At 47.6% G+C, this 24,915-nt stretch overlaps 1 protein-coding gene across 1 annotated transcript in view; it reads right to left on the reverse strand.

Moving 5' to 3' along the window:
* The window catches only part of DNAH9 (dynein axonemal heavy chain 9), a 210,588-nt gene that overhangs the window by 132,035 nt on the left and 53,638 nt on the right, over positions 1-24,915 (reverse strand). The window contains 10 exon segments of the mRNA XM_050908668.1: positions 5,624-5,863; positions 7,351-7,453; positions 8,825-8,990; positions 13,414-13,621; positions 14,368-14,541; positions 18,884-19,058; positions 20,682-20,829; positions 21,518-21,626; positions 22,067-22,194; positions 24,461-24,671. Of these exon segments, the coding sequence (XP_050764625.1) occupies positions 5,624-5,863; positions 7,351-7,453; positions 8,825-8,990; positions 13,414-13,621; positions 14,368-14,541; positions 18,884-19,058; positions 20,682-20,829; positions 21,518-21,626; positions 22,067-22,194; positions 24,461-24,671 (1,662 nt within the window).

Here is a 24,915-nt window from a genome sequence, read left to right on the forward strand (position 1 = left end):
CTCTGTTAGGAAGAGAAATAGCAGAGACAGTAAGAGAGAAGGAGGGGGAAGCTCTGAAACCGGACTGGCTTAGGTAGTCAGATCCCAACCAAGCCCAAGGCTGAGTCATGGCAAACAACTGCACCAGACCGAGGAACAAAACGAAGGTGCTGCTGACCCTGCACCAGTCTCACAGCCGCTGCTGTCCCCCTTCTCCAGCCACACACCAGCGGGCAACACACAAAGGGCCTTTCGGCATTTGCAAGCCTGAAGTTTGCAGGGCTCTTTAGTGAGTTCAACCACGGGTAAATATGAAAATCCCTCCCCGTGCAAAGGAGTGTGAAGTCTGCTGGCCGCTAAAGCTCGTGTAGAGGCAAAGCTCAGCTGGAGCCAGGCACGCCGGAGCCACTGCTATCATCTTGCTGTCAGGAAGGGATAGAGGCTGTTCTTCCTCAACTGCCACAGATCTTAATGTGACATGCTGCTTGAAAATCTTGTTAGAAATGGGAATAAAAAGCAAAATACAACCCTGCTGGGTCGATGATTATTATTTTACAGAGATGACATATAATTTAGAGCATAATACCATGGTAACCCTTCCAGATGGAAAGAAAGACAGCAACAGGTCTTTCTCTGGCGTGAGCCAGCAGGGAATATATTTTTTAAAAGCATAATCCACAAGTCTGTCACTGCAGAAACCTGTCTTCTTTAATCAAGGGTAAATTGCCTGGAGCGTACCAATCAATTTAATTCTGCAGCGCGTGGCGGGACCCAGAGGCATGAAAAGGTGCCATAGAAATGCAAGGCAAAGTAGTGTCGGACTGTAAGCACAGATGGGACCTGCTACAGAGGGAAAGTAACTGACAGCACCTTCTAATGAGCCCAAAGGATTACAAAGGACTGAAGGGTGACCTTGCCCCTGCGACAGTAACATCAGGAGCAGTAAGTGATATAGTCCAAGGACAAGGAGCCAGGGCTGCCATTCCTGCAGATCTTGCCTAATCCTACTCCAGTCCCTTGTTGCCCATCATCCTGGACTGTGGTTTCCAGCCTCTCCTCACCCTAAACATTTCCAGTGAGATGTGACAGCATATTTAAGCTGGTTTATTACAGCTAAATTTTACAGTACTTGCTGAGCCTTCTGTAACCATTCAAAATCAGCCCATGAGCCCAGGGGGTTGAAGATGATCACAGATTTTGAGGCTCCTTGTTATTCTTTTTCAACATCAGGGAGGAGCATCCCTCAAATCCAGACCCTAGTGGGTCTCCAAGTCAGCAGTGACCTGAACGTGTTTGTGTGTTCATCAGAGAAACCATGCCTGGTGCTGGCTTCCTTCTCCCCTTGGTTCCCCTTCTTTACCCACAGCCCTTCTGCCACTCCCTGCCTCCCTGGAGACTTATGTTCTCCTTTGGGGAGCCAGCCCCCCCGCAGTGGGCATACACATATTACCCTGGTGCCACACAGGAGAGACTGGCTTATTTCTATGTGAGGGCCTGAACCAAAGTTTCACCCTATGGCCCTTGGCCAGCTGATGCCAGAGAAGCAGCGGCACCACAGAGTGCAATGCTGAGGCGTTTAGTGTTGTCCTGATGAAGGTGAAGTCCAGAGACAAAAATCAAGTGAGAATGGTGGATAAAATCATTGTAGTGTAGGAATATACGGAATTTCCCGTGACCTTCCCAAATCAACACAACTAGATGGTTCATCTCAGGGGACACGTACTCTACAGCCAAGGGAGCCTTGAAAGCAACACAGCTCAAGCAGTTCAGACAGGACACCCACACAGAGCAGGCAGATACAACACAGGAAGACACTTGTGTCCTTGTACAGCCGCTGGAGCCCAGGTGGGATGTCCTGACATGTTTCAAAAAGCACTAGACACCCACACGTGAGCAACAGAGTGAAACCACACCTGTGTCCCTGGCAGGGGGAGCTGGACGGCCTTCTGGCCTCCCCAGCCTTGGATGAACCTAGATATCCTCACACACCTGAATCTGAGCATCTTAAACTGGAGCCAAATCCCACTTTAGACCTGCAAAGTGCTGATGTCTGACAACAGGACAGTCACCTCGGACTCCTTGCACCTCCAGTGAACAAGGTGCTTCAGAAACACAGTTCCTCTGAGCTCTTCTCTGCATTTCCATGAGGATGAGCTAAACTTGAACTACACACAGAAATGTCCATTCTTCTCTGCTGAGGGAGAGGACATGACTAGCCAGGCAAAAACAAATCCCACTGAAGATGCTCAGATCCCCAGAGATGATCATTCCAATTAGTCAGGGCAAACGTGAACAGTGCTTGACAAAGTCAACCCACTGCTGCCTGTTGAGCCTTCTACCCCTGGGTGTATAGGTTGCTCTTTTTCCCTTTGGTTTCACTAATACCTTTATTTGTCTAGACAAATCTCTCTTGCATTTTGCCATCACTTGGAGTGAACACCTTCAGCTGAACCCTCGCACCAAGCAACACAGACATCAGCCTCATCGGCTCAGGCCACGTGACAATGGGTATTGGGTGCAGAAGGAAAAACATGAAAGCAATAAGTACCCGTATCTATCTGCTGAAAGGAATCGCTGCTGACTTCTTTTCAGGCAGTCTTCCTTGTTCTGTGCAACACTCACATGCATACCAGGTCCAAACTCATTCATTCTTCATTAGCTGCAGCAATTAAGATACAGGTTCTTGGAGTGTTTTTTAATGAGACAATTAGCACAGGGATCCTTGTCATAAGAGCTGTCAGGCGGTTTTGACAAAGCGAATCAAGCTGGGTTTGTAAGGCCCTACTTAAATGTTTAGGTACAGTATTAATATCTAATATAGTATGATAATGACAGAGCCACTGGGCAGATTACAAATGGAGCCACTGTTAACGACCTGTGCGGAGCCAGCAGTATCACAGTACAGCGGCAGCAAGGCCAGGGGCTGACTCCTCCGCAGCTGCAATTTGCACGTGGTCCGTGCCTTTAGCCGTTATCATTGGCTGCTGGTGTAATTACAGAGTAGCTGGTAAAACAGCAATCCCCAAATGCCTTTTATACATGCAGCTATGATGCACTCAGTGTTTGATTATTTGTCTGGGATTAAAAGGAATTTGAAAAAGGCATCATGCACCGACCTGCGAGCCGTACATCCACAGATTCTCCATCTTCCTACAGGCTAAGGAAACTCAGAGGGCCCTGATTTTGGGGCGGGGGGGTTGTTTCCCTCTTTCTTTTTTCTTCTTTTTTCTTTTCTTTTTTTTCCAAATAGCATCCCATCAAGGGTCATGGACCAGATGGGTAGACTGCAAGGTGGGTAGAGAACTGACTGGACCACCAGGCTCAAAGATCTAACTGGAGGCCAACTATCAGTGATGTTCCTCAGGGGCTGGTACCAGGGCAATACTGTTTAATGTCTTCCTCCGTGACCCAGGCAATGCACTCTCAGCAGGTCTGCAGATGACGCTGACCAAGCAGAGAGGTTATTACACCAAAGGGAGGGACCTTGACAGGCTGAAGAAAAGCTGTGTGAGGTTCAATCCACTTTTGGGTCCTCCAGCACAAGAAAGACATTGACGTACTGGAGCAAGTTCAATGGAGGCCACCAAGACCGTAAAACAGTGGAACACAGGACGTGCAAGGAAAGGCTGAGAGAAACAGGTTTGTTCAGCCCGGGGAAGAGGTGAAGGGGAATCTTACTGCTGTCTACAACTACCTAATGGGGAGTTATAGAGAAGACCGAGCCAAATTTTTTTTTGGAGGTGCATAGCAAAAGGACAAGAGGCAACAAACACAAATTGCAGCAAGGGAAATTCTGATTGAACTAAAAATACATAAATTTCACCATAGAGTGGATTTAGCAGTGCAACAAGGGCCAGGGAGGCTATGGGAACTCCAGCCTTGGAAACATTCAAAACTTGTCTGATCAGCCTGACTTAACTTTGAAGTTGGCACTGCTTGAGCAGGGGGTTGGACAAGAAAGCTTGAGCAAAATTATGAATTTATGAAGATGTAATGAATGCAACGCATGGAAATGCATTCCCAGAGTCCAGAGCTTCTTTCACACTCAATTTCAGGAAAAAAACTGCGTTCCAGCAGAGCTAAACAGGAAATCAGGAGATCTCAAAAACCTGAGAATATTTAATGTAAGGAAATAATCAAGAATGAATAGCAAAAGGTAAGGAAGGATTTCAAGAAAAATTGAACCACAATTTAAACAAACATTATGAGACCCACGAGCCAGACTCCCACACTCCTGCAGCCATGTGATAAACGAAAAGCCATCTGGGCTCCTGTCACTGCTCCTACCCTCTGGCCCAGCATCTAGATCTGGCAGGACATTTTCTCATATCCCACAACCTTAGCACCTTTCAAGCAGACTACAGTTAAAATTAAAGCTTCCCATTGAAACGCTTCTTTTCTCTCTCTCTGCCTTTCAAAGCACAGATTAACTAGAAGCCAGGATTTAACATGACCCACATCTAACGTCAAAGGCTGCCGATGTTTAGCTGAGCACAAGTGACAGGTCTGATTCCTTCTTGACACAATGGAGTTATTAGCTTTTTCAAGGTCCTGTTCTTGGACTTCCTGTTGCCTGTCATTACTTCAACTCTTGTCTGATGGACTAGACCACAAGGCACTGAACTTTCAGTACCTAATTTGTAAAACAGACATTAATTAGGAGAGCAACAAATTACAAACTGGGGTTTTACAACAGGTTATGGTGTTTCAAACCTCTTGATTTGGCTGCTGAGAACTTTCTCAAACTTTATTAATCAGCCTTAAACTCTGAAAGGGTCTTTGAGCAGTAATACCTACTGCTTCAAAGCATGAGATTTCTGGGGAAAAAAGAAAAAGAAAATCTCTCCACTGTTGGAAGAAAACATTTCTAAAGCTGAACAACTTCCCCTTGGTACAGAACAGGCTCCAGTGCTAACTCAGTTTCAGCAATTAAGTCAAAGCTGGGTTTGATTTATTTATCAGCTCTTTAAATGCCATCCTTCATGCACATGCTGAGTACCTGACCATCGAGAAGATAAGAGGACGTGCCAGTATAGGCCAACAAGCTGTACCGGCTCTAGGCGGAGCAGTTGAACTAGTTACTGTTCTCCTATCTTCAGGGCCAGCAGCCCACTAAGTATCCACCACCTGCTTCAGTGCAGTGCAGTAATTTCTCTATGTAGTGGAGCAGTGCCATTAATCCCCTCATTTACACGTGTGGAACTGAGGCTCACAAAGACAAGCCCAGCTCCATCACATTCATCAACAGTCACTTAATTAAGTGCTGAAGTCAGGAGCACAAAGCTCCCTTCAGTTGGTCCTTTCTACAGCCAGAGGGCATTTCAACCCACCCAAAACCTGCACCTCCTTCTGGAACTATTCATGCCTCCCTGTTGACCACAGGAGGCTGGAAAGTAAATAAGCTTCCAACTGATGATCCTCGAAGCCATGGGTCATGGCTCTGGAATCCATCCAAAACCAATCAGGAATTAGGGAATGGCCCAAGGTCACCCCTTTTACTCAGGGGACACACATGCTGTGTCATTGCTAGGTGGAAGACTGTGTTTTGCTCACCAAGGCTAGCTGGGCCAGAGGAACACAGGTCCACAGCCTCCCATGGCATCGGGACAAGCTCCAAGTGCCACAGGACAGCAACCACACTTACTTGGAAGATATTGGAGAAGTCTCTCAGGTTGAAAACGTAGTGGAACTTGATAGCGGTTGGCAGGAAAGTAGCAGCTACTTTCTGATGCAGTCCCCGGGCAAGGGCAATCAGCTGCTGAGCTGATTTTTGCACAGCCCCCGAGAAATTCCCACTTGTCAGGTGCTGCATTAAAATGGTGCTATAGATCCTCGACAAGGCATCCTGACCGGGGACGGAGAGAGCGAAGACGCAGAAGTGACGCTGAGGAAGAGAAAGGAAGGCATGGAAAGGTCAGAGAGCTGGGCAACCACCTCTCAAGCAAAATGCCCTTGGGGACTCGATGCAATTGGACACAGTGCTAGATAATCTCATCTAGGCTCCCTTTCCCATGAAAGGTTGGACCAGATGATCTTCTGAGGTCACTTCCAACCTGGGATGCTCTATGATTCTATGACTAAGTTCAGTCCACCTGAACAAGGCTATTTCCCTCTTCCAATTTCCCAGCAGAGGACAGTTGGCAAGTGACATCATTCTGCTCGCTAAACAAGGGATTTTCAACTGCATTTCACAACTGCTATGCTGGAAGTTCAGTCCACTGAAGAGCTGAAGGGCTCTGAAGGTCCCACTGACCTCTGATGAAGCCCAGTCACTGTCTCTGTTAGAAACAGCCCCTGGAAGGTGCCATCTCCCAGAAGACCTCTTTATTGATTTGGAACTTGCAAAGACAGAGGAGATGCCCGTATACGGCCACGGGACGCTTCATTTTAACACCACAGCTTGCTAAAGAGGAGCCAGGGCCTGGGCTGACAGTGGTCATGAGGTTTCTCCAGGAGGGAATGAATTTTGCTCTCCACCATCCAGGCTCCCCAACAACTGACAGGTCCCTGCCTGCAGTGCTATGAGCAGGATCTGCCCTTGTTACGGCTGCTCTTGCATGGGCACCCGTTTCTCAGGGTATTTCTCCACTACTGCTCGTGTGCCAAGCTTCACCCTACAGCGTGGCAAACACCTGCCACGCAGCTGGGAAGGGCACCATCCCTCTGGCTGCCATTCGTCCCCCTCAGATGCCAACAGGACCTGCTCGGTGGTTTTGATCTGCGGGCACAGGGAATAGCCAGGTTGCCTCTGACCAGGCTCTGCCACCACAGCCTCATGGCTTGGAGAAAGGGCAAGCAACGTCAGAGCTGATAATAACCAGCTCTATGACCCAGGTTGAGCGTCACAGCTCTCAAAAATCAAGGCCTGAGGTTTAAGATCTCTTCCCACACCTACACTTCTGTTACCATCAGCACTTGCGCTGTTTTGGAGGGGGTTTTTTTGTTTTCTTTGTTTGAGTTTCCCCACCACCACCACCTCTTTTTAATGAGAATATACTGCCAGCTCCATCAGGAAATTTTAGAAACCAAAAGGCTTTAATGAACTATGTTCCAGAGGTAAATATTAGCTAAACGAAGGTAAAATCTGTCGTATGAACCAGAAGGCTGTCCTGAAAGTAGGTGTTAAGCTCACTAGCAACTTGTGACTTCTTCCTCCAACTGAGCAGCAGAATGTGAGGAAAAACAAACAAGGGAATAAGGGAGCAAGTCTGGTGCTTCACCGTTAGGAATTACAGTCACTCAACAGATTCATGCTATTTCTACTGATAAAATGACAGCAGGGTCTGCCAGTGGTTATCCTCTAGCCTCATGCTTAAATAGTCCACCCCAAAATAAAACCAGCGATGTGCCTGCCATGGCACAGCGCTTTACCTGCAGACGAGGGTTGATGGTGAAACTCCCCGCAGTCGGGTTCATGCATGACACGTACTGCACATTCGTGATCTCCTTCAGCGACAGCTTGGTCCTGTCATACCTTTGGGAAAAACAAAAGCAGCGGCACGGTGACCACAGCCTGCGAGCAACAGCCGCTGCCTCTCCCTCGGTGCATGTCCATGGGCTGCCAATGTCCATTTGTCTTCAGGGAGGTCAAATTCTGCATCTCGCCAAGGCAGGGCCCAGGCTTGCCTGCATGTCTGTACATGGCCTGGCACACACGAGTCCTGCTCTGGGTGGAAATCTTTCAGCTTCAACAACCTGCAGCTAATATTTCTATCAGCTAGTAACAAGCACTGAGCAAAGCCCTCAGGTCATACCCATCACTTGCATGGAAATCGTAGAAAAATTGCAGGAGCGTCTCTGGTTTGAACCAACCTGGGACAGGGGCAAGCAGGCTGCCTGCTGCCAGAGGCAGCTGCCCACCTGCTGCCTGCATGGGAAGGATGGGGAGTCTGCTGACGGAGCCAGGGGTGCAGCCCCAGGAGCAGACCCGGCAGGCCAAGGGTAGCAGCGAGCTTTGCCCCTCTCACTCCTCACCATCCCTGGAGTGAGCTGCAGCCCCACTGGGCTGCGGGAGGGAGCACTGAGTGTGCAACACCCTGGCAGGCACTGCTGAGAACACGGGCAGAAAGCCTGAACGTGCCTGGGAGGGGACATGCAGCATGCTGCATCCCCCCATGCCTCCAACGCTCCCAGGCAACCAGCAGAGCCTTCTTTCTGCCTGACTTCCCCGACACCCACAGCCCAAAATTTCTGCCTCCACTCCACTGTCTCCATACTTGGGAAGCTTTTAGCCAAGCTCAGGCATGCACGCAGCTGAGGAGACTGGAAATTGCTATGAGTCCCCCGTATTCCCCATGGGGAGAGCTGCAAATATTCCTGTCCCATGCAGCGCAGCTGGCTATGGTGTAAAATGCATCAATCTCCTTCCAAAACACTGTCACTGTTTTTCCTTCAAATTACCTCTGCCTAGAAAACGCTTGTTTGCTGCTGCCTGACTGACAACAATATTAGGTGCTCGCAGCAGGGGCTGTTCATCCCGGCTGAGGTGAACTCCATGGCCTTCCTCCACTCTCAGCATCACAGGGCATCAAGGCCGAGCACCGCGCTCCCCTTGCAGGCTTTGCACTGGGACCACAGTCACAAGCCGCAGCAAGAGCAGAGCAAAGCTCCTCTCAACCAGGCTATGAGCAAGTGAGGTTTTTTACTGGGGACAGAGGAAAACCCGAGGGAGTACAACGCTCGGTCCACCCAGAGCCTCTCAGCAAGCTATAGCCCAGCCTGGCAGCATGCGATCGCAAACATGGGATGGGAAGAGGGATCCGTGCTTTGACTCCATCAAACCCCATCCCCAACACTGGGGCCGAACAAAAAGGTCTCGGACAACCAAGCCCAAGCAGCCTCCTACCAGTGGCCGTAGTCCAGGTGCTGCCTGATCAGCGTATGGGGCTGCACCGTCCCGTAAGCGTCCACTTCAGGCATGTTCAGATCATCGATGAAGTACACAAGCTTCTTGGTACCCGGAGGGCCGTAATTTCTGCCAGCCTTTTTATCCAGAGGCTTCTCAAGCACACCTGTATGGAGGCAGAGGTGCAAAGCTAAGCTACCAGGGGAGTCATTGCTGAAAAATAAAAATTATTTCTCAACCCAGCTTGATGCCGTGCTGTGTGTAGCTACAGCAGCCCCAGGGGGAGCTGAGCGGTGCACAGGACAGGCAAGGCTCGTCTCAGAGCACAGGGGAAGCCCCTGGCCCCCTCCAGCTGGCATCTGGGCTATGTATTGTTTTTGGGGAGGAAGAGTTGGTCTCGGCACAGCATGCTGCTCACCAGCAGGACAGTGGCTGTCCCCAGGCTGTGGCTATAAAGCAGCTGGGAGCCCTGCATGGGGCTGGCAGGGACCCTTGGGCAGTTTTTCGGTTTGACTCGACCCAAATCAGAAAGCTCTCAATTCCTCCTTTCAAACAAAATACGGCAAACTAACAGTCGGCTACAAAACAGGTCTACTTCAGAGCAAACAAAAGCTTTTCAAGCAAGATAAAGCCTTCTGAATCCTTTCTGCATAATTTTTTAAACTACGTCTTGTTTGCTGAGGTTATTCTGATCTGTACAACAGAGCAGTGAATATCCTCTGCTGCCGGCTCCAGCGATACAGTGACCGCACCATTAACACGGGCAGTAGCGGCTGGGCACTGGGAAGGAACAAGGGAGATGCTGTGGGCACAGAAGCCTACGAGCAAAGCTGATTTTGTGAATGTAAGTGCATTTTTAACCTCTGTTAGACAAAAGAAATAGGTGATTTCGGGGCCAAATTCCTGGACATTTTCAGAACAATCAAAATAATATTTTTTTATTTAAATGCACTAAATACCCACAAGTTCCCTGATCCCCTCCCCAGCACTACCCAAACCTTCAGACAATGTGACAAGACTCAATTCCAACATGAGCTGTCAAATTACCACCTAGTTTTAAATAGGGTCACGCATGAGCAAGGGAAAGCATGGAGAGAAAAGTTTCTCATTTCAAAGCTTTGGAAGATTTTAATTTGTTTTAGCAGAAGGCTGAGGTTATGTGTTGCTCTAGATCACAAAATGTGGGGAATATTTATAGTGCTGGGCTGATATTTAATAAAAATCATCCCACATTGCTGCACATAATGTTTTATAGGTTATTGATTCCTTTGATTGCAGCCCGAGCAACCTTTACTGACTCAGTAAGTGGAAAAGCAAACAGAAGCAGCTCTCCTCTGCCCAGATCCTGGGATGGGTTTTCTGCTGTGTGCTTACTTGGAGAGCATCCTTGGTCTCAGGGGCTCACTGCTCTCCTGAAGATGGAGGCAGAATTTTTTTCATTTACACAGTTTTGGGTTGTCAACAGAGCCATAAGGTGCGGTAGAGCAGCATGGTAAGTAGCAATTCTTTGTAATTAGGAAAGACTGGCAAATGTAAATGGGACTGGGAATTTTTATAAAAATCTCCTTGTGAAAATGTACACTTAAGCCATTCATTATCATGTGCAAAAGTTATTAAGGAAGATTTATATTCTGTTTTTTTCAGACCACAAATCTTTTAAAACACCTTTTTTTTTACTGCTTCAGTGCATTGCAGACAGCTTGTCTGATCTGATCAAAATTCAGTTGATTTCTTGTCATAGACAGTTGCTGCACAAAGGAATGAATTGTGCTAAGAAAAACGATGAATCTTTCCTCAGTGGAGTCTCTCTCCCCCTTCACTAAAACCACAACATTTGAAATTTCTGGTAGCAAGTTAAATTAAGTGTTTCAAATAAGCATTTAATTTAAATTTAATTAGTCCTTAATTAACATAAAATCAGCCCTTTTTGAGGTTAAACAAGTATGCAGGAGATTCATCACACTGAAATGCAATTACTGGGGATCAAGTGACATGTTTGTGAAAGTTGCATTTTAATTCAAAGCCATATCTCACAATAATAATAAAGGGTCCGTGTCTCTGTCTCTGAGATCCTGACATACTCAAATTAGCACCTGAAAGAAACAGTCACTGCAAACAAGACTTAGCAACTGCGACTCCTTTTGCCTGCCGGCTGTTGATCAAGGGGGGGAAAAAAAAAACAAACCGAAAAAAGAACATTTATTGCAATTTTCTCAAGACAAATCTGGAGCGGAAAGGTGCTGAATGACAGAAGCCGGGGCTACTTCTGACAGAGGAGCAAGGAGGGGCAGACGTCCAAGAGGGCACGAAGCAGAGAGAGCAGCAGACCGGAGGTCCAGGGCAATGGGCTGAGAGAGCAACAAATGCCACAGAAAGTGGTATTCAGTCACAATACACCAAAGAAAATCCTAAAACTGGCCCCAGGCTTGGGCAGAGAGAGTGTCTGCCTCCTTTTAACCCCTACACACATGGTAATTCTGTAAGCCACAGGGCCCGCAAGGGTGGTTTGAACCACATACCTGTGCTTCCCCTAAAGGGTGCACGCTCTGCACCTTATAAATCTCTGTACCAACAGGCACCTTGTCTAAGAAATTACTGGCTTTCACGTTAGGCTCTTTTTTAAGTAAAAAAAGAAATCCAAAACTGCTTTGTATCCATGTTTTACAAATTTAAAGAGGTGCCTGCCGGGGAAAAAAAAGCAGCCAACTGACAAACTACACAAAAAGGGACAAATTAACTCAAAAAAATGAGCAGTAGGGAACCAGGCCAAGCAGTATAAATCATGCATCCCAATGCAAATCTCACAGCCACATCTTCATCCACACGCAAGATGAGTTGCTCCTCTCTGCAGAGGAAGAAAGTCGCCGTCTCAGCCCATAGCTCATGGCCAGAGTAAATAGGGATGCGCTGCCAGGTCTGCCTGTATAAATCTCAGCACCTGCACACACTCGCCCATCCGGATGGAGATAAATGAGCGCACATTCCCCAACCCAGGCAGCTGGGCGGACAGACAGACAGCTCAGCCCATTTACCAGCTCAAGGGCATTTCGCAGAGACCCCACACAGGGAGAAAAGGAAAAGGGGCACCTGGGAGGGAAAAAGGGAGACTAGAACCATCACACTGCTCAGGGCTGCAAGACTGGCCAAAAGGTGAGATTTCATTCATTTTTTTGCTTGAAGGACATGTAACCCAAATAATTTGCATTCACGCTGTGGGCAGAGGCACAGGCACCATCCCGCAGGGCTGATCGGCATGGGAAGGAGAGCCTGGGAGGGTGGGCACCAGCAAGACCTGAAACCCTTCAAACCTGCCCCAGAAAGGTGACATGGCCCCACAACATGGCCTCAGGTTACACAGCATGGGCTGAGCCTGTGCTGTCACCTCTCTGCAAGCAGATCAGTCTCAGAGGGCATTTTTAAGCTCCGACACCTTTCTTAAAACGTTTGCGGTGTTGGAAGCCTGGCAGAGCATGGACGAAGCCCCAGACGCTCACTGCCTTTGGCATCGATCTGGGCTATGAGCATGTCCCCACCCAGCACCATGTGGCTAGGAACAACCCAGAAGGTGAAGGTTAAATCCTTGGTCTCACCGATGCTTCACAGATGGTGGTCCCGTACAGGGCTGGGGGAGTAAAATAATTTCAGGACATTTGGGTCAAACCAAGCTACGTAAAGGAAGCATTTTGTTTTACGGTGACCCACAGCTGTTATTCAACTCAAAACAAACCAGGTTCTTTCATTCCTGGTTAATAATACATGTAAAGGATTATTTTATCTCTCTTTAGGTCAACTCAAAGTGAAAGCACCATTCCAAAATGAGCCACTTCTCAAGAATTCCCTTTTCTCTTCATCTGTGAAGTGACTACACAGCAAAACTCACCTTACCTTGGTCTCAAATTTCATTTTTCACTGATGTGCCAAAATCCTCATTAGCGATATTCTTATGGACTTCCCCAGAGCCAGCAGTTCCCTGGGGCTCTGAGCCCCCCAGGGTCAGCAAGCCCTGTGCCCCCTGGGGAGGTGGGGATGCAGAAGCTGCTCCATGGGAGCCCGTTGGGCTGCAGCAGGACGCAGAGGACAGCCCCAGGAACTGGCAGCCCCGGCTTACAGTCTGCACAGATCCATTAGCACCATTCTCACTGCTAATTGGGATGCAATTCCCATCATTGCACCCTGAGGACAGTTTGGATCCTAGCCAAGAAACCCATCCTATTCAGCACGGGCTTAAATTCAAGCATATTAAAGACACACCTCAAGTCAAGTACGAGCTGTGTGCTGTACAAAACAGCAGCAGATTTAAGCATGTGCTTTGGCACAGCCCTGAACCAGAGTTCTGGTGTTCAGAAGTTAAATCCTCGTGTTGGAAAATGTCATCTTCCACAAAACCAGGGGTCCGCTGACCCGAGAGTTTCACAGTGGGATTTAAGAGTCTGTGGGTGTCAGTGCAGTGCCCACAAATGACACGGGCAGCTCACCCACAGGGCTTCCTCTGATCACCGCAGTGCACACCCTGCTCCAAACCCCACCCGACGCCCCAGGAATTTGGTAACCCGCCAGGCAGAAGTCGTGTGACTCAGCCGTTGCCTTACCTTGCAGCATGGCAGAGGTGGTGTAGTAGTTAAACGGGACCTTCTTCACCACATATGCATCCATGTCCAGTGAGGAGAGCTTGTCCCCCACCAGCACAGACTTCCCTGTGCCGGCATTGCCGACCAGCATCACCGGGCGCTGGCGCTCCAGGAGCCTGTCCATGAAGTACCGCACACGGACCGTCTCAGTGGTGGGCACCAGGCAAGCCTGAGTGGGGCATAACGAGCAGGTAAGTGTTCCCATCCCTGCCACAACCCCACAGCCATGTTCTGGGGAGAAGTAAAATTGGAAGAGCCAGGAACGAGTGAGGTGATCCCCATTTCTAGATTGCACCAGCAAGGGAATGATATGCTGCTGCCAACCATTAAAATCAAACTGTCTGTACAGATGAAACGTTGACAGCTGGATGCTGGGAGCAGCATCTGGATCTCCCCACAAATACACATTTTGCTAAAACGGTAACAATTTTTACAAGTCATCTGCTCACTCTGGCACTTCGAAAAGGAAAGAAAAGTGTAGCGGGCAAACACAATTCACTACCTGCAGAAACTCTCATTTTTTGTCCAAATCATAAAAACAGCTCTACTTTCAGCCACGTAGAATGATGACATGGTGTCTCAGGGGCTTTGTCACTACATTGTCTCACATCCCGCTTCTCTCTGCAGGCCAAATGCACCCCCATCCTGCACCCTGAGCACACCAGTTCCTGGGTCACTGGGGTGGCTCTGAGCCTGTCCCTCATGTACATCACTCATATTTGGAAGATGGATGGGGATATGTCTTCACAGTCAAAGCACAGTAAAGAAAGATGGGTAATTTAGGTGTACCTCATGAAGAATGCCATCCTTATTATGAAGTGCTTGACCTTTAATGAGACTTCATTGAAATGTCCGCGTACAGCCACTAAAATGCATGTACTCCTCCCAGACAAAAAGCATGCAAGGTTCACGTACCTGTAATGGCATTTCTGGATCAAATTCAAACTGGGGAATAAGTTTAGACCAAGGTTCAAACTTCTTCGTTTCTGGATCGATGTAAAAGTCAAAGACTGTGCCTTGAGAAGGAAACTTGATAGTCTTGAATTCTGCCACCCACCACTTGCTGAACTCCACTCTGTAGTCCACAAGCTGCAAGGCAAAAAGTGGAGAAAATATGCTAATCTGGAGAAATTCATTAGTGATGGAGAATGTTATCTATCCCAGTCCACCAGTGGGATTAGTCCTTAAAATATATTCCACAGCATAACGATCTTACCCTTTTTCCTATTATTAAGCCTAATTTTTCATTTTCTTCATTTCTTCTCATCACTCCTATTTATTCACCTAAATAATTTATCCTCTGTGTTGATCACTCTTGGTATGTCTGAGACGAGATAGATGGATCAATTTGAAAAAGAGAAATACGTGCCTATGACTAAACAGGCCGCTTGATTGATTCTTGATGCCTACTTCTTCCAACAGACAAGGACATAACATCCATCTACATCTGTGGTCATGGTTAGTCAAAGCATGCATACTAAAGCCTTTCCTCATAAATCACACCACTCTATTAATACTTAGTTGTTTTCTTCTGGCTTCTTTTCAAGTCACAATGTTTTGGAGAAGCACGATTGCAGACACCGGTGTACCAAAGCACCAGAGAGAGACCATGCCCCTTTGGCTCTGCTGTGTTTCTGCGCTGCCATATTGCCCTGAAAGCACCCGCTTTCTTGTCTTTCCCCATTATCTCTTTCTATGCATGGAGATTTTGGAGCATCTGAATTTTTTCAAGAGCTGGGGTGACAGTTTTGATTTAGGTGCTGGGTCAGGAGTTGCAAAATGTGCTTAGTCCCCTCCCCTGCCGCAGATGTCCTGTATGACATTGAGCCAGTCACTCCGGCTGAACACCTTCCCATTAAGACAACGGGGACTACAGCCTTCTGCCCTGGGGAGAAGTGGGTGGGGGAAGGAGGGGAAAAGTGCTGTTAAAAAGATGTCTGTGAAATACCGGATGCATAATTTAGCTAGTTTTAACAGCAGAGTTTCTTCCTGGGGCATCTGTGGGTCTCTCCTCCCCACAGCCATTCGACATGCTTTCCCAGGCCAGATGCCCAGTTGGGACCACCAACACATTGCCCACGTTGCCCATTGCTCAGCCTCCACTAGGAAACCTGGGTTTGAAGCTGAACTGAACCGAGCATCCTCTGTAAAGTCTCCTGAGCCACCATCCATCAAAAGACAAGAGGATTTGAAAAACATGTTAGTGGTATCCACGATTTTGTGGTCTCGTGCTATTCAGAGAGGCAGAATAACTGTAATTCTCCATTCTGTTGTTTTAACTCCTCGGCACCGGCAACAGAGTAGCCTGCAGCGGAGAGACACGTGCATCACTGCTAAAAGCTTTCTCACAAGGGTGCCCTTACCCCTGTGCAGGCAAACTGCCTGCAGCTGCATTGTGATGGGCTGCCCGCCCTCCCTAACCAAGCAGTTAAGTGGAGCTGCTCCAGCCCCGGCTTTATTGCCAGAACAGTGTGGAACTCAAACTGCTTCCTTAATAAAAACCCCATATGGATTTCTGCTAATTTCAGAGCCTGGAAATGGCAAATCTATCATCTGTTTTTATACAGCGGCCTCGCTCCCCACCAACAACCACAGAGTAGTGGGAAGCCTTCCAGACTGTTTCTCCTGACATTTCAGCAGCAAAAGGTCAGCACGAAGGGCACCTTCAATAGAGAGCAATAAAAAGATTTTATATTGGATTATTTTTCATCAGGCTTCCCCTCGCTCGGACTGCTGTATCCTCGCACTCTCATTTTTGACATTTACAGAGCATCACAAGCAGCAATGCACAGGCCAGTCTCAAAGTCAAACCTCCCAGTGGGATGCTGTGCCTGCGCAGCACAGCTCCTCCTGCAACCCGCGCAGCAGCCCAGCAAGAGCCTGCTGCACCAAGGCCACCACTCCCTGGGGAGCCAGGCAGAGAGCAGGCAGCAAAGCCTGTGATGCCAGGGACTGACTCTGCTACAGCGCAGGGAACGCAGCGTCCATCTGCCACACGACCGCACTCCAGCCGACTCGCTCAAGGAGCTATAAGCCCTACAATTAGACAGCAGCTTGTACTGCTGAAGCAAGGACAAGCAGTGCTTCCCAGGCTTTGTTGTGGTTTTTTTTTTTAAGTCAATTTGCACTGACAACACTAGGGCAGAGTATTTCCCTGCTGGCACATAGGAAATGGAGGGTTAAGTCCTCCACAAGGACCGAGAAAGCTGGTCTCACACAGGTCATTCAATGGGCACAAGGCAAGACGGTGTCAGGTGAGCACCAAGCTGAGCTTGAGCTGTGTTGTTTATCACTTCCCAAAGCATCTGCTTCTTGGCATGAAGCAAGTGGGAAGAGCCCAGCAGACATTGTTGGTCTAGCATTGAGGCACGTGGAAAAAACACAGAGAACCCTGTGAGCACTTGAGCAGCCTCTGAGAATGGCAGCGCCTCCACTCGAGCTGGGGAATGATCTCCAGCGTCAGGTCCATGGAGACCTCGCACATACTCCAGACAACACAGAGCTTGACATAAGTCCACTAGAGACCGCATATGGATCTCTGAGCTCTTGACAGCAGTGCCCTGTCACTGGGCATACCCACACATCAGGATGACATGCTTTAGACCTGAGGATGAGGTGTATCCTCTGACAAGGAGATGCAACCACTCAACAGGGACTGGGGAGAACCAGAGCAAGCAGCTCCAGCAGATGCCCAATGTACTTCCACCCGCAGGCTTTGCGCTACTCACAGTGCTCCCTGTGCCACTTGCTGAAAACCCAGTACTCAAAATCTAGGCCTTCAGGTGCCACACGTGCTCTTAGACCGCTCTACAAGTGCCTCAGGTTTCTCATGCCTGCCTCTGAACCAGTCACATTAAAAATCTCCAGCTTGTACAGACGTCAATCTGGAAACAGCAATGCCAACAGAGGGTGGAAAGCCGTCCTGCAAGCACAGGCACAAAACCACAGAACGGAGCCAAGGGTGGCCCCAACGTCAGCAGCGCTGGCAGCAGGTATCTGACACGCAGCCCACTGTCTTCTTGTCCATTATTACTGTTAACAGTTGGAAGTTGTAAAACAGCAGCAGATTTTCCAATTACTTGGAAATCAAGAGACAGCCCTGCTGTGCCGAGCTGAGCCATGCAGCCAGGAAACGGGGCAGAATGGGGCACGGGGGCGAAAGGAAATGCTCATTTCTCTTCTCCTGTGCAGAAGACATTGGGGAGAGACAGAGAACAGGGGGATCAGAGGCAGCAGCACAACCCTGCTTCCCCCAGGCATGTCTGGGGAAGATCCCTCCCAAGATCCCTGTTGTTCACATGCTACGGCTCCCACCGAAGCAGCCGTGTTTCAGCCCAGCTGGAAATGTCTGCGCTTCCCCCATGTTTTAAGGACCAGGACCTGAAGAGGGGACTGAAAATGTGCAGTACCAATGCTGACCTTGAGAAAACTCAGTCTTATCACCATGCAAGAAATCACACCCACCTTGTCTAATGCAAGTTGATGGATTCAGAGGCTGACAGCTGCAATTAATCCATAGGATAGATGTACTGTGGGAAGCAGCATGGAGAGTAGTGCTCTGTCTTCCTCTGCCTTTCAGACATGAGCATATTTTGAACTTCAGAGACACCACTAGTGAACCATGGCCTGATTAATCCTCCTGGCCCAAGAAGATCTTGGTCTCTAGGTTGTGCCCTCCAGCACTACAGTCTTGGGTGCGGACATCCATCCACCAACAGCTTGACCGAGCCCAGCGGCTCATGCCAGAGACCACCCAACAGCTGGCTGCCCAGAGGGGAGTTCAAGCTGAGTGCCTACAACCATCAACCTCAACCTCGTCAGCATGCTCCCAGCAAAGAGTATTTCAAAGAGCAGAGCCACCGCCTACTTCCACCTAAGTGGAAGCACATAATCCCCAAAGCCCGTCCTGCCCTGCTGACCACTCCTCTTTCTTATGTACTTCTATCACAAATCGAGGACAGCCAATTCTTGACATCCACCCGTGTTTAATAAAAGTCAGTAGTGACAAAGCACCGGCTGGTTTGTGTTATATAGCACAATGTCTACCTGCACAGTCAGATGGCTGAAAGACTGCTCCACTGATATATTCATCTGATAAGTCAGTCTTAATTTGATCACATTATGCACATCCACAGGCCTCTACAAATTAACCTATTGTTTCTCCCCAGTGAAACGTGTCCGCATAAGCAAACATCTCTCCGTCTTTATCACTTGATCCCTCAGCCATTCTCCTCTGTTGTTACACCCTGGATAACGAAGTCTTTCACAAAAGGAATCGTTGTGCTCAGGTTTCTAGTTTATTATCACCTATATGAGAGCCCCAGGAAAACATCATTACTGATATAGCACTATGTTTTGGAAAGTATAAAAAAGAAAAAAGAAAAAAAAAAGGCATGTGTAGAAGATGCCGAAGTGGCATCTTCCTTCTTACCTGGTCTTGAAACATTGATCCCCCAAAGGCCCAGACAGCAGCAAAGACAAAGTAGAGTTCATAAAGCTCCTTGGGACAGTCGGGAGGTGTGTTCTCCTCCGTCAGGAGGCATTCGAGGAGGTAGCACAACATCTGAACCATACTCTGCTCAGGAATGGGAATAATCTTCTTAAATCTAAGGGACAGAAATTGAAAGCACGGGAAATATAATTGGGTCCAGCAACACAGTCGTTCACAAGCCAGGAAGGCAAGCCTAGAAATGCTTTTTCAGAATATTAGCATTTTACTTGTCAGCGGTGCATGTCTTATTCCAGGGTACAGCAATAAAGAGAACACCCGTTCTCTCCCTTGGACCTGCTGGTACCGGCACATATACAAGTAATAACAGTAATCAGAAGTTTCAAGCATTTTAAAACTTTGATCCTCTTGAAAGAAGTAAAATGGAAGACTTGCTAAAGGCAATGATTTCCTGTGAACACGATGAGTTCAAAAGCGGTCAAATAGAGGAGTAATAAAATAAAACCTTTCATCTTGCCATTTTACATTCATTTAAGTTACACTTACAGAATTCCAAACTAATATTGTAGCAGCACTGAAGTCCTACATAAAGTAATTATAGCTATTTGAAAGGTTGGTTCTACAATTTCTGAATTAAGCAAGCTACCAAAATACTCAGCTCAGGGCTGCCTGCAGCTAATCCCGTGGATTTCATGGTCTGACACAATGTTCAGCAAATAGAGTGGGAAAAGTCCGATGCACTCTGCTGCCAACAGCTATAACCAGCTTGGTCACCCAGGGAGCAGCTCCCTAGTAAGACGCTTAACTCCTGCTTCCAACGACCGCTGCTTTCACTAACGCAGCCCCTTCTGACACATCTATGTTGTGGCTGACAACTCCCATGCTCAATTGTACACTGATTTTTTTTATTTTATTTTTTTAAATGAAGGTGCAACTATGGGAAGCAAGCAGAGGATAGGAGAAGCTCCCTTACTCAAGTTTGTTGGGACTCTACTTTCACCAGTCCTCACCACAGTATGAGTAAGAGAGCTGTCTCCCATGATGATAAGCAAGAACCACATGACTTCTCTGTTGGCACCACTTTGAAGATAAGACAAGGAGCACCAGGGCCCTTCCAAATATCCAAGTTTTTCATGTTCATTGGACTGGAGTCCAACCATGAAACATGCTCGGGCTGGATGCCCACACAGACTGACTTAATTTTGTTCAAATGCATCAGGAAAGAAATTCAAGAGAGAACTGCCTGTAGAGCAATCCCACCCTCTCCCACAAACACCAACTTCCTTCTCATCACCGAGGGGCAGAGAAAGAAGTGGCGAGATGATAAAAGAGGATCTGCTCTCTCCACCTTCCACGCTGCATACTGAAAACTTTCCTTCAGCAGTGGTCTGAAATCTGCTCTACTGAAAAATAACTTGTGGAGTGAACTCAGGTCTAGCCTGACACATCGGGAGACTGAAAAGACATTCTCTTTAGGATCTTCTGGATTTACTTTCCAAGAGATACAGAACTGGTACAAGAAGTACAAGAACAATCAAATCAAAATCTGATGAAAACCAGATCTGACCAACAAAGGATGAGCAGGAGTGTCAGCTCCCCCACCTCGCCCCATTGTTTCTCTGAGCTGAAGCCAATGATGCTCAGGGCTCTCAGGGGCAAGGAGGAAACCAGCCACCCAGGCCACATGCAGCACAACCCCAGCACAGCCCAGCTGGTCTGGAAAGCAGCGAGTGTCCCCCTGCCCTTGCCAGCAGAGACACAATCAGTCTTCAGATGGTACCTTGTTCTGAGGGTGTCCAGGCAAATCGGCAGGTACTTATCAAACAGAATGGTCAGGTTGGCTCTTTCGGACTGGATCTCTCGCCTGTCAATCCAGCTGCTCACCGGGGGATTCCAGCCCAGATCCGATGGGTTGATGTACAGGATCCCTTTAGGCCCAGGGTAAGAGAGAACATATAGTAAGGACACAGCAGAGACTATTCCTTTCCTCCAGCAGAATTTCTCAGCTATCTTCACACAACTAAAACCCTGTCAAATATGCCTGGGTGCTCCATCACCTACTCCCTCCTCCTGCCCCACTGTGGCGTAGAAACATTAACAGTGAAGAGACTTAACTCAGGAAACCAGAACACCTTTCATGACCCTGCCCCAAATTCAGAACATGGCCTTGCCTGAGTCACGTTATTGCTCTCACCACATTACCCCATGTGTAAAACTAGGGGACATCTTCATTCCCTTCTCCCATACTTCATGCACTTCTCCAGAAGATCAGGAGCTCTTTGGGATAGAGACTGTCCCTCTCCTCATCAAGCCCATACAGGGCTTTGCACAACAGGAGCACTCTCTCAGCAATGCTGAAGCCAGGATCACCCATCAACAGTCAGAGAGCTCTGGATAAATCTTGAAGATGCTCACAGCTCCCCATATGGATTTGGGGTCAGGATCCTCAGTTTGTCCCTGTGCTTCAGGAACCTACCCTGTCCACCAAAGGCAGCTGTGATGTAGGGTTGGGAACTTTCAAGAGGGAACAAGCTGGCCAAGAAAAGACTGGTTAATGGCACTAGATCCTACTTGGTCCATGCAACATCCCAGTGTGAAGCTCAGGCCAGGACTCACCCGCTCTGGACACGGTCGCTGGAGTGGCTGTGCGCAGGTGGCTGATCTCAAAGACCAGCCGCATCGTTGGGTTCAGAGGGATTCTCTCATTGCTTGCCAGGGTCAGCACCTGCATGTGGCAGACAGACAGACAGACAGACTAAGGCCTCCCCCAGGAACAGGAACGAAAAGCATTGAGCACTTTGCACTAAAAAGCTTGTAGAATGCTCCTTCTCTCTTCCATGACCCAGAATCAACAGCACTCCCTTAGGGTGGGGAAAAAAGGTGTAGGATTATGGCCCCACTCTATTTTTAAAGGGCCTGAAGTTATGATCAGGACATTTGCAGTTACTCATGAGCCCGACTCTCCAGGAAAGGGAAATTCCAATGAAAACATGCTTTGAGCTATTTCCCTTATGCACCATTTTCTTTATGCAATATTGTTTGGCATATAATAAGAAACACAATTGCATTATTCTAGGAGGTGTTATTTCAGCATCTGCATTTCTCCTAGGCTGAATCACACCACACAGTCAAGGAATACCTGCTTCTTTAACTTATATTCATTACCTTATTATCATCCATCACAGTATTAAGAGATTCAATCCACATCGGATCAATATCTCCATCCAGTACCATCCACTTGGGACCATCATGTGTGATGTTGGCCAGCTCTCGCATGATTGATGAAAACAGTCCTGGGAGGGTAACAGGAATACGTTGATGAACACTGAAGTTGTCACCTGCTCTGACAGTTTTCTCTAGCAACTCTTTTAATTAATGCTTTCCTTTTAAGCATTCAAAACTCTATGCATCTGTACATAAATATTACTATATCACAATATGAGTCTAGTCTGCTTTGAAGAAAAAAACATTATCGGTTACCACCACTGAAAATGACTGCAGACCTACACACAAGCTTCATTCCCACCGAGAACCATAAGGGATAGGAAAAGTGAAGAGCAGATACTCAGAGGTAAAAAGAAGGCATGAAGTACACAATGCAGAGAAAACCATCTGAATATGCCTTGGAATTCGTATAAATGTTTTTTTGTGGCTTGAAGTATATCAGGGAAATCAAGATGCATTAAACGCTGGGTCATCGCTTTAGTGAGATTGAGGGGAGAACAAGCACAGAATGACATTGAATGACAGAACAAAATGTCAGTAAAATCAAGGAGACAGAGAGGATACAGTGTCTCGAGGGGAGTAAATAATGAATGTTAAGAAGAGCAAGGAGGCTGGGAATAGAGCAGCAGTACTGCAGAGCAAATGAAAACTCCACAAAACTATCGCTCTCCTCTACATGTGAAAATACCTAGGGAGACACTGGTCTTCATGAAAAAACATCAGGCAAACATTAAAAAAAAGCCTCTCTTCTGGTGAATTGTGATAAGCACACTTTTTTTTTCTCCAGGACAAGCTATTTCTTTGTGATCCAGGTCAGGAACAACTAGTGGCATTATATGACTGAAGACAAAGCTTGTGCACAACAAATGCAGAACAGCTCACCTGAAACAGGTATCTGATTCTGAGATTGGGTCAAAAAAAACATCACTTCACTGGCTCTGCCTCAACTCAGTTCCTCACATGTTGGACACATGCCTTGGAAACCGCTCCAACATCATTAGTATCAGAAATAGCTCCTGTCTCAGAGCATCAGTGCTTCCCTCATATACACCACGACAGCAGCAGAGGGAAAAGTGCCTCTCTCCTAACCTTCTGCATCCACACCACAGAGCGGTCTCAGGATTTAAAAGAAGAGTTTGGTTCTACAAAGAACACTTTTAGGATTCATTTGTGGGGTCTTTTACCACCTAACATGTATAACCATTTCAACTCCTGATAATGAAAGGAGTGACAGGATGAAAACAGGAAGAGGAAAAGAAGGGGCTGAAGGGGAACACATCATCTCTTGTTAGGCTGTGGTGAAGATTGCCTTGCTGGTCTTTGACAACAAGACACAAAATTTTCAGGAATGGTTAATGCAGAAAATATCTGCCTTGAAAGCTCAGGGACGAGTCCCGTAAGCTCCCTTGAAACGTTACGGGCTAGAAACCACTGGACAGCCACCTGTAAAATGTCCCTCCTGCTGTTCAGTGCCACCTGCAGTCCTTCCTCTGCAGTCACTGCTGCAGCCAGTCTGCAGAGTTCAGGCTGTATCCCACCCTTCCCTCTGTCACTTTGATTTAGGGTCCCTAATTACAATTAAAAAGAAATTAACCCTGGCACTGGAGCAAAGCAGGGGGTCAGGAGGGCTTCATGGCAGGGGCCAGGGGAGGTGGGTGGCAGCTCATCTCCTGGCAGACTTCTGGCTGAGGATGATTTATGGCAACGTCTTCCCTTACCTCCCCCACACCTCCCAAATCAGCCGCACACGTAAATCAAAGCTGCCTTTATGTATTAGTCACAACCAAACATTTTCACTCCAGATTTCTGTAATCTTTCAGCAAGTTTTAAATGCTCATCTTATTTTCCTCAGAAGCAATCAGGATCAACAGACTGGCAAATGCTGGTGTACTACAGAGATCAGGCAGCAATATTAAGTGGAAAAACATCACTTTAGGGCTACCAGCTATGGAAACCTGGGGATGGCACATTTTGGGGGGCCCCAGTGCACACCATAGGGCAGGAGGGAACTCTTTTCCATCACTGGTCCAGCCAACCCCGAAAAACTGCCTGCCCCATTTAGGAACTGGTAAGTGTTGTTATTAATGGATATGATAATTATTCTTATGGCAATAAGATAGAGCAGGTTTATGCTATACTTCCCATTTGAAGATCAAAAAGCTAGAACATCCTAGATATCCTTTCAACAACAATCTCTCACATGGCTGCAAGCAGCAGACAAGCACCTGGGCTTTTAGACCTGTGTACAAAGGACCAGTCATCCTGCTGCTGCTCAGGAAGTTCATTAAAAATATCCTTCTTTATCTACAGATTCAGGCATGAAAAGGCATTTACCATCTTTCCATTCTCTTGTTGCTGGGTTAATGATGCCAAAAAGCTCATCATTGGTGACTGCCTTGGGGTTAAGGTCTGTCCAGACAGGACGTCGCTTCATTATCTGGTAAGTCTTGTTCAGGGATCTCATCACCTGAGACTTGCCCGTGCCTGCGTTACCCACCACGAAGACAGAGTGCCGGACCGTCAGCAGCTCCTCCAGCTGCACCACCTGAGAGAAAACACTCCCAAACTTTAGACAAAGATGCCAAGCTGAAGTTCAGATCTACAAAACAGCTCCCATTGGACCTCTTCTTTAGAAAGATGTGACTCAGAGACACAAACAGATTTGACCTTGAGTTTGGTCTAGCCACTCTAATCACGATGGGTGAAATCCTCAGCCTGCAGACAAACCTCCAGTACTATTTACATCTGACAGCCATCAGCCGATGAGCCTCTGCTCTCCAGGGGCCACA

This window comes from Gymnogyps californianus, chromosome 19 (assembly GCF_018139145.2).
Source record: "Gymnogyps californianus isolate 813 chromosome 19, ASM1813914v2, whole genome shotgun sequence".
Lineage (NCBI taxonomy): Eukaryota > Metazoa > Chordata > Aves > Accipitriformes > Cathartidae > Gymnogyps > Gymnogyps californianus.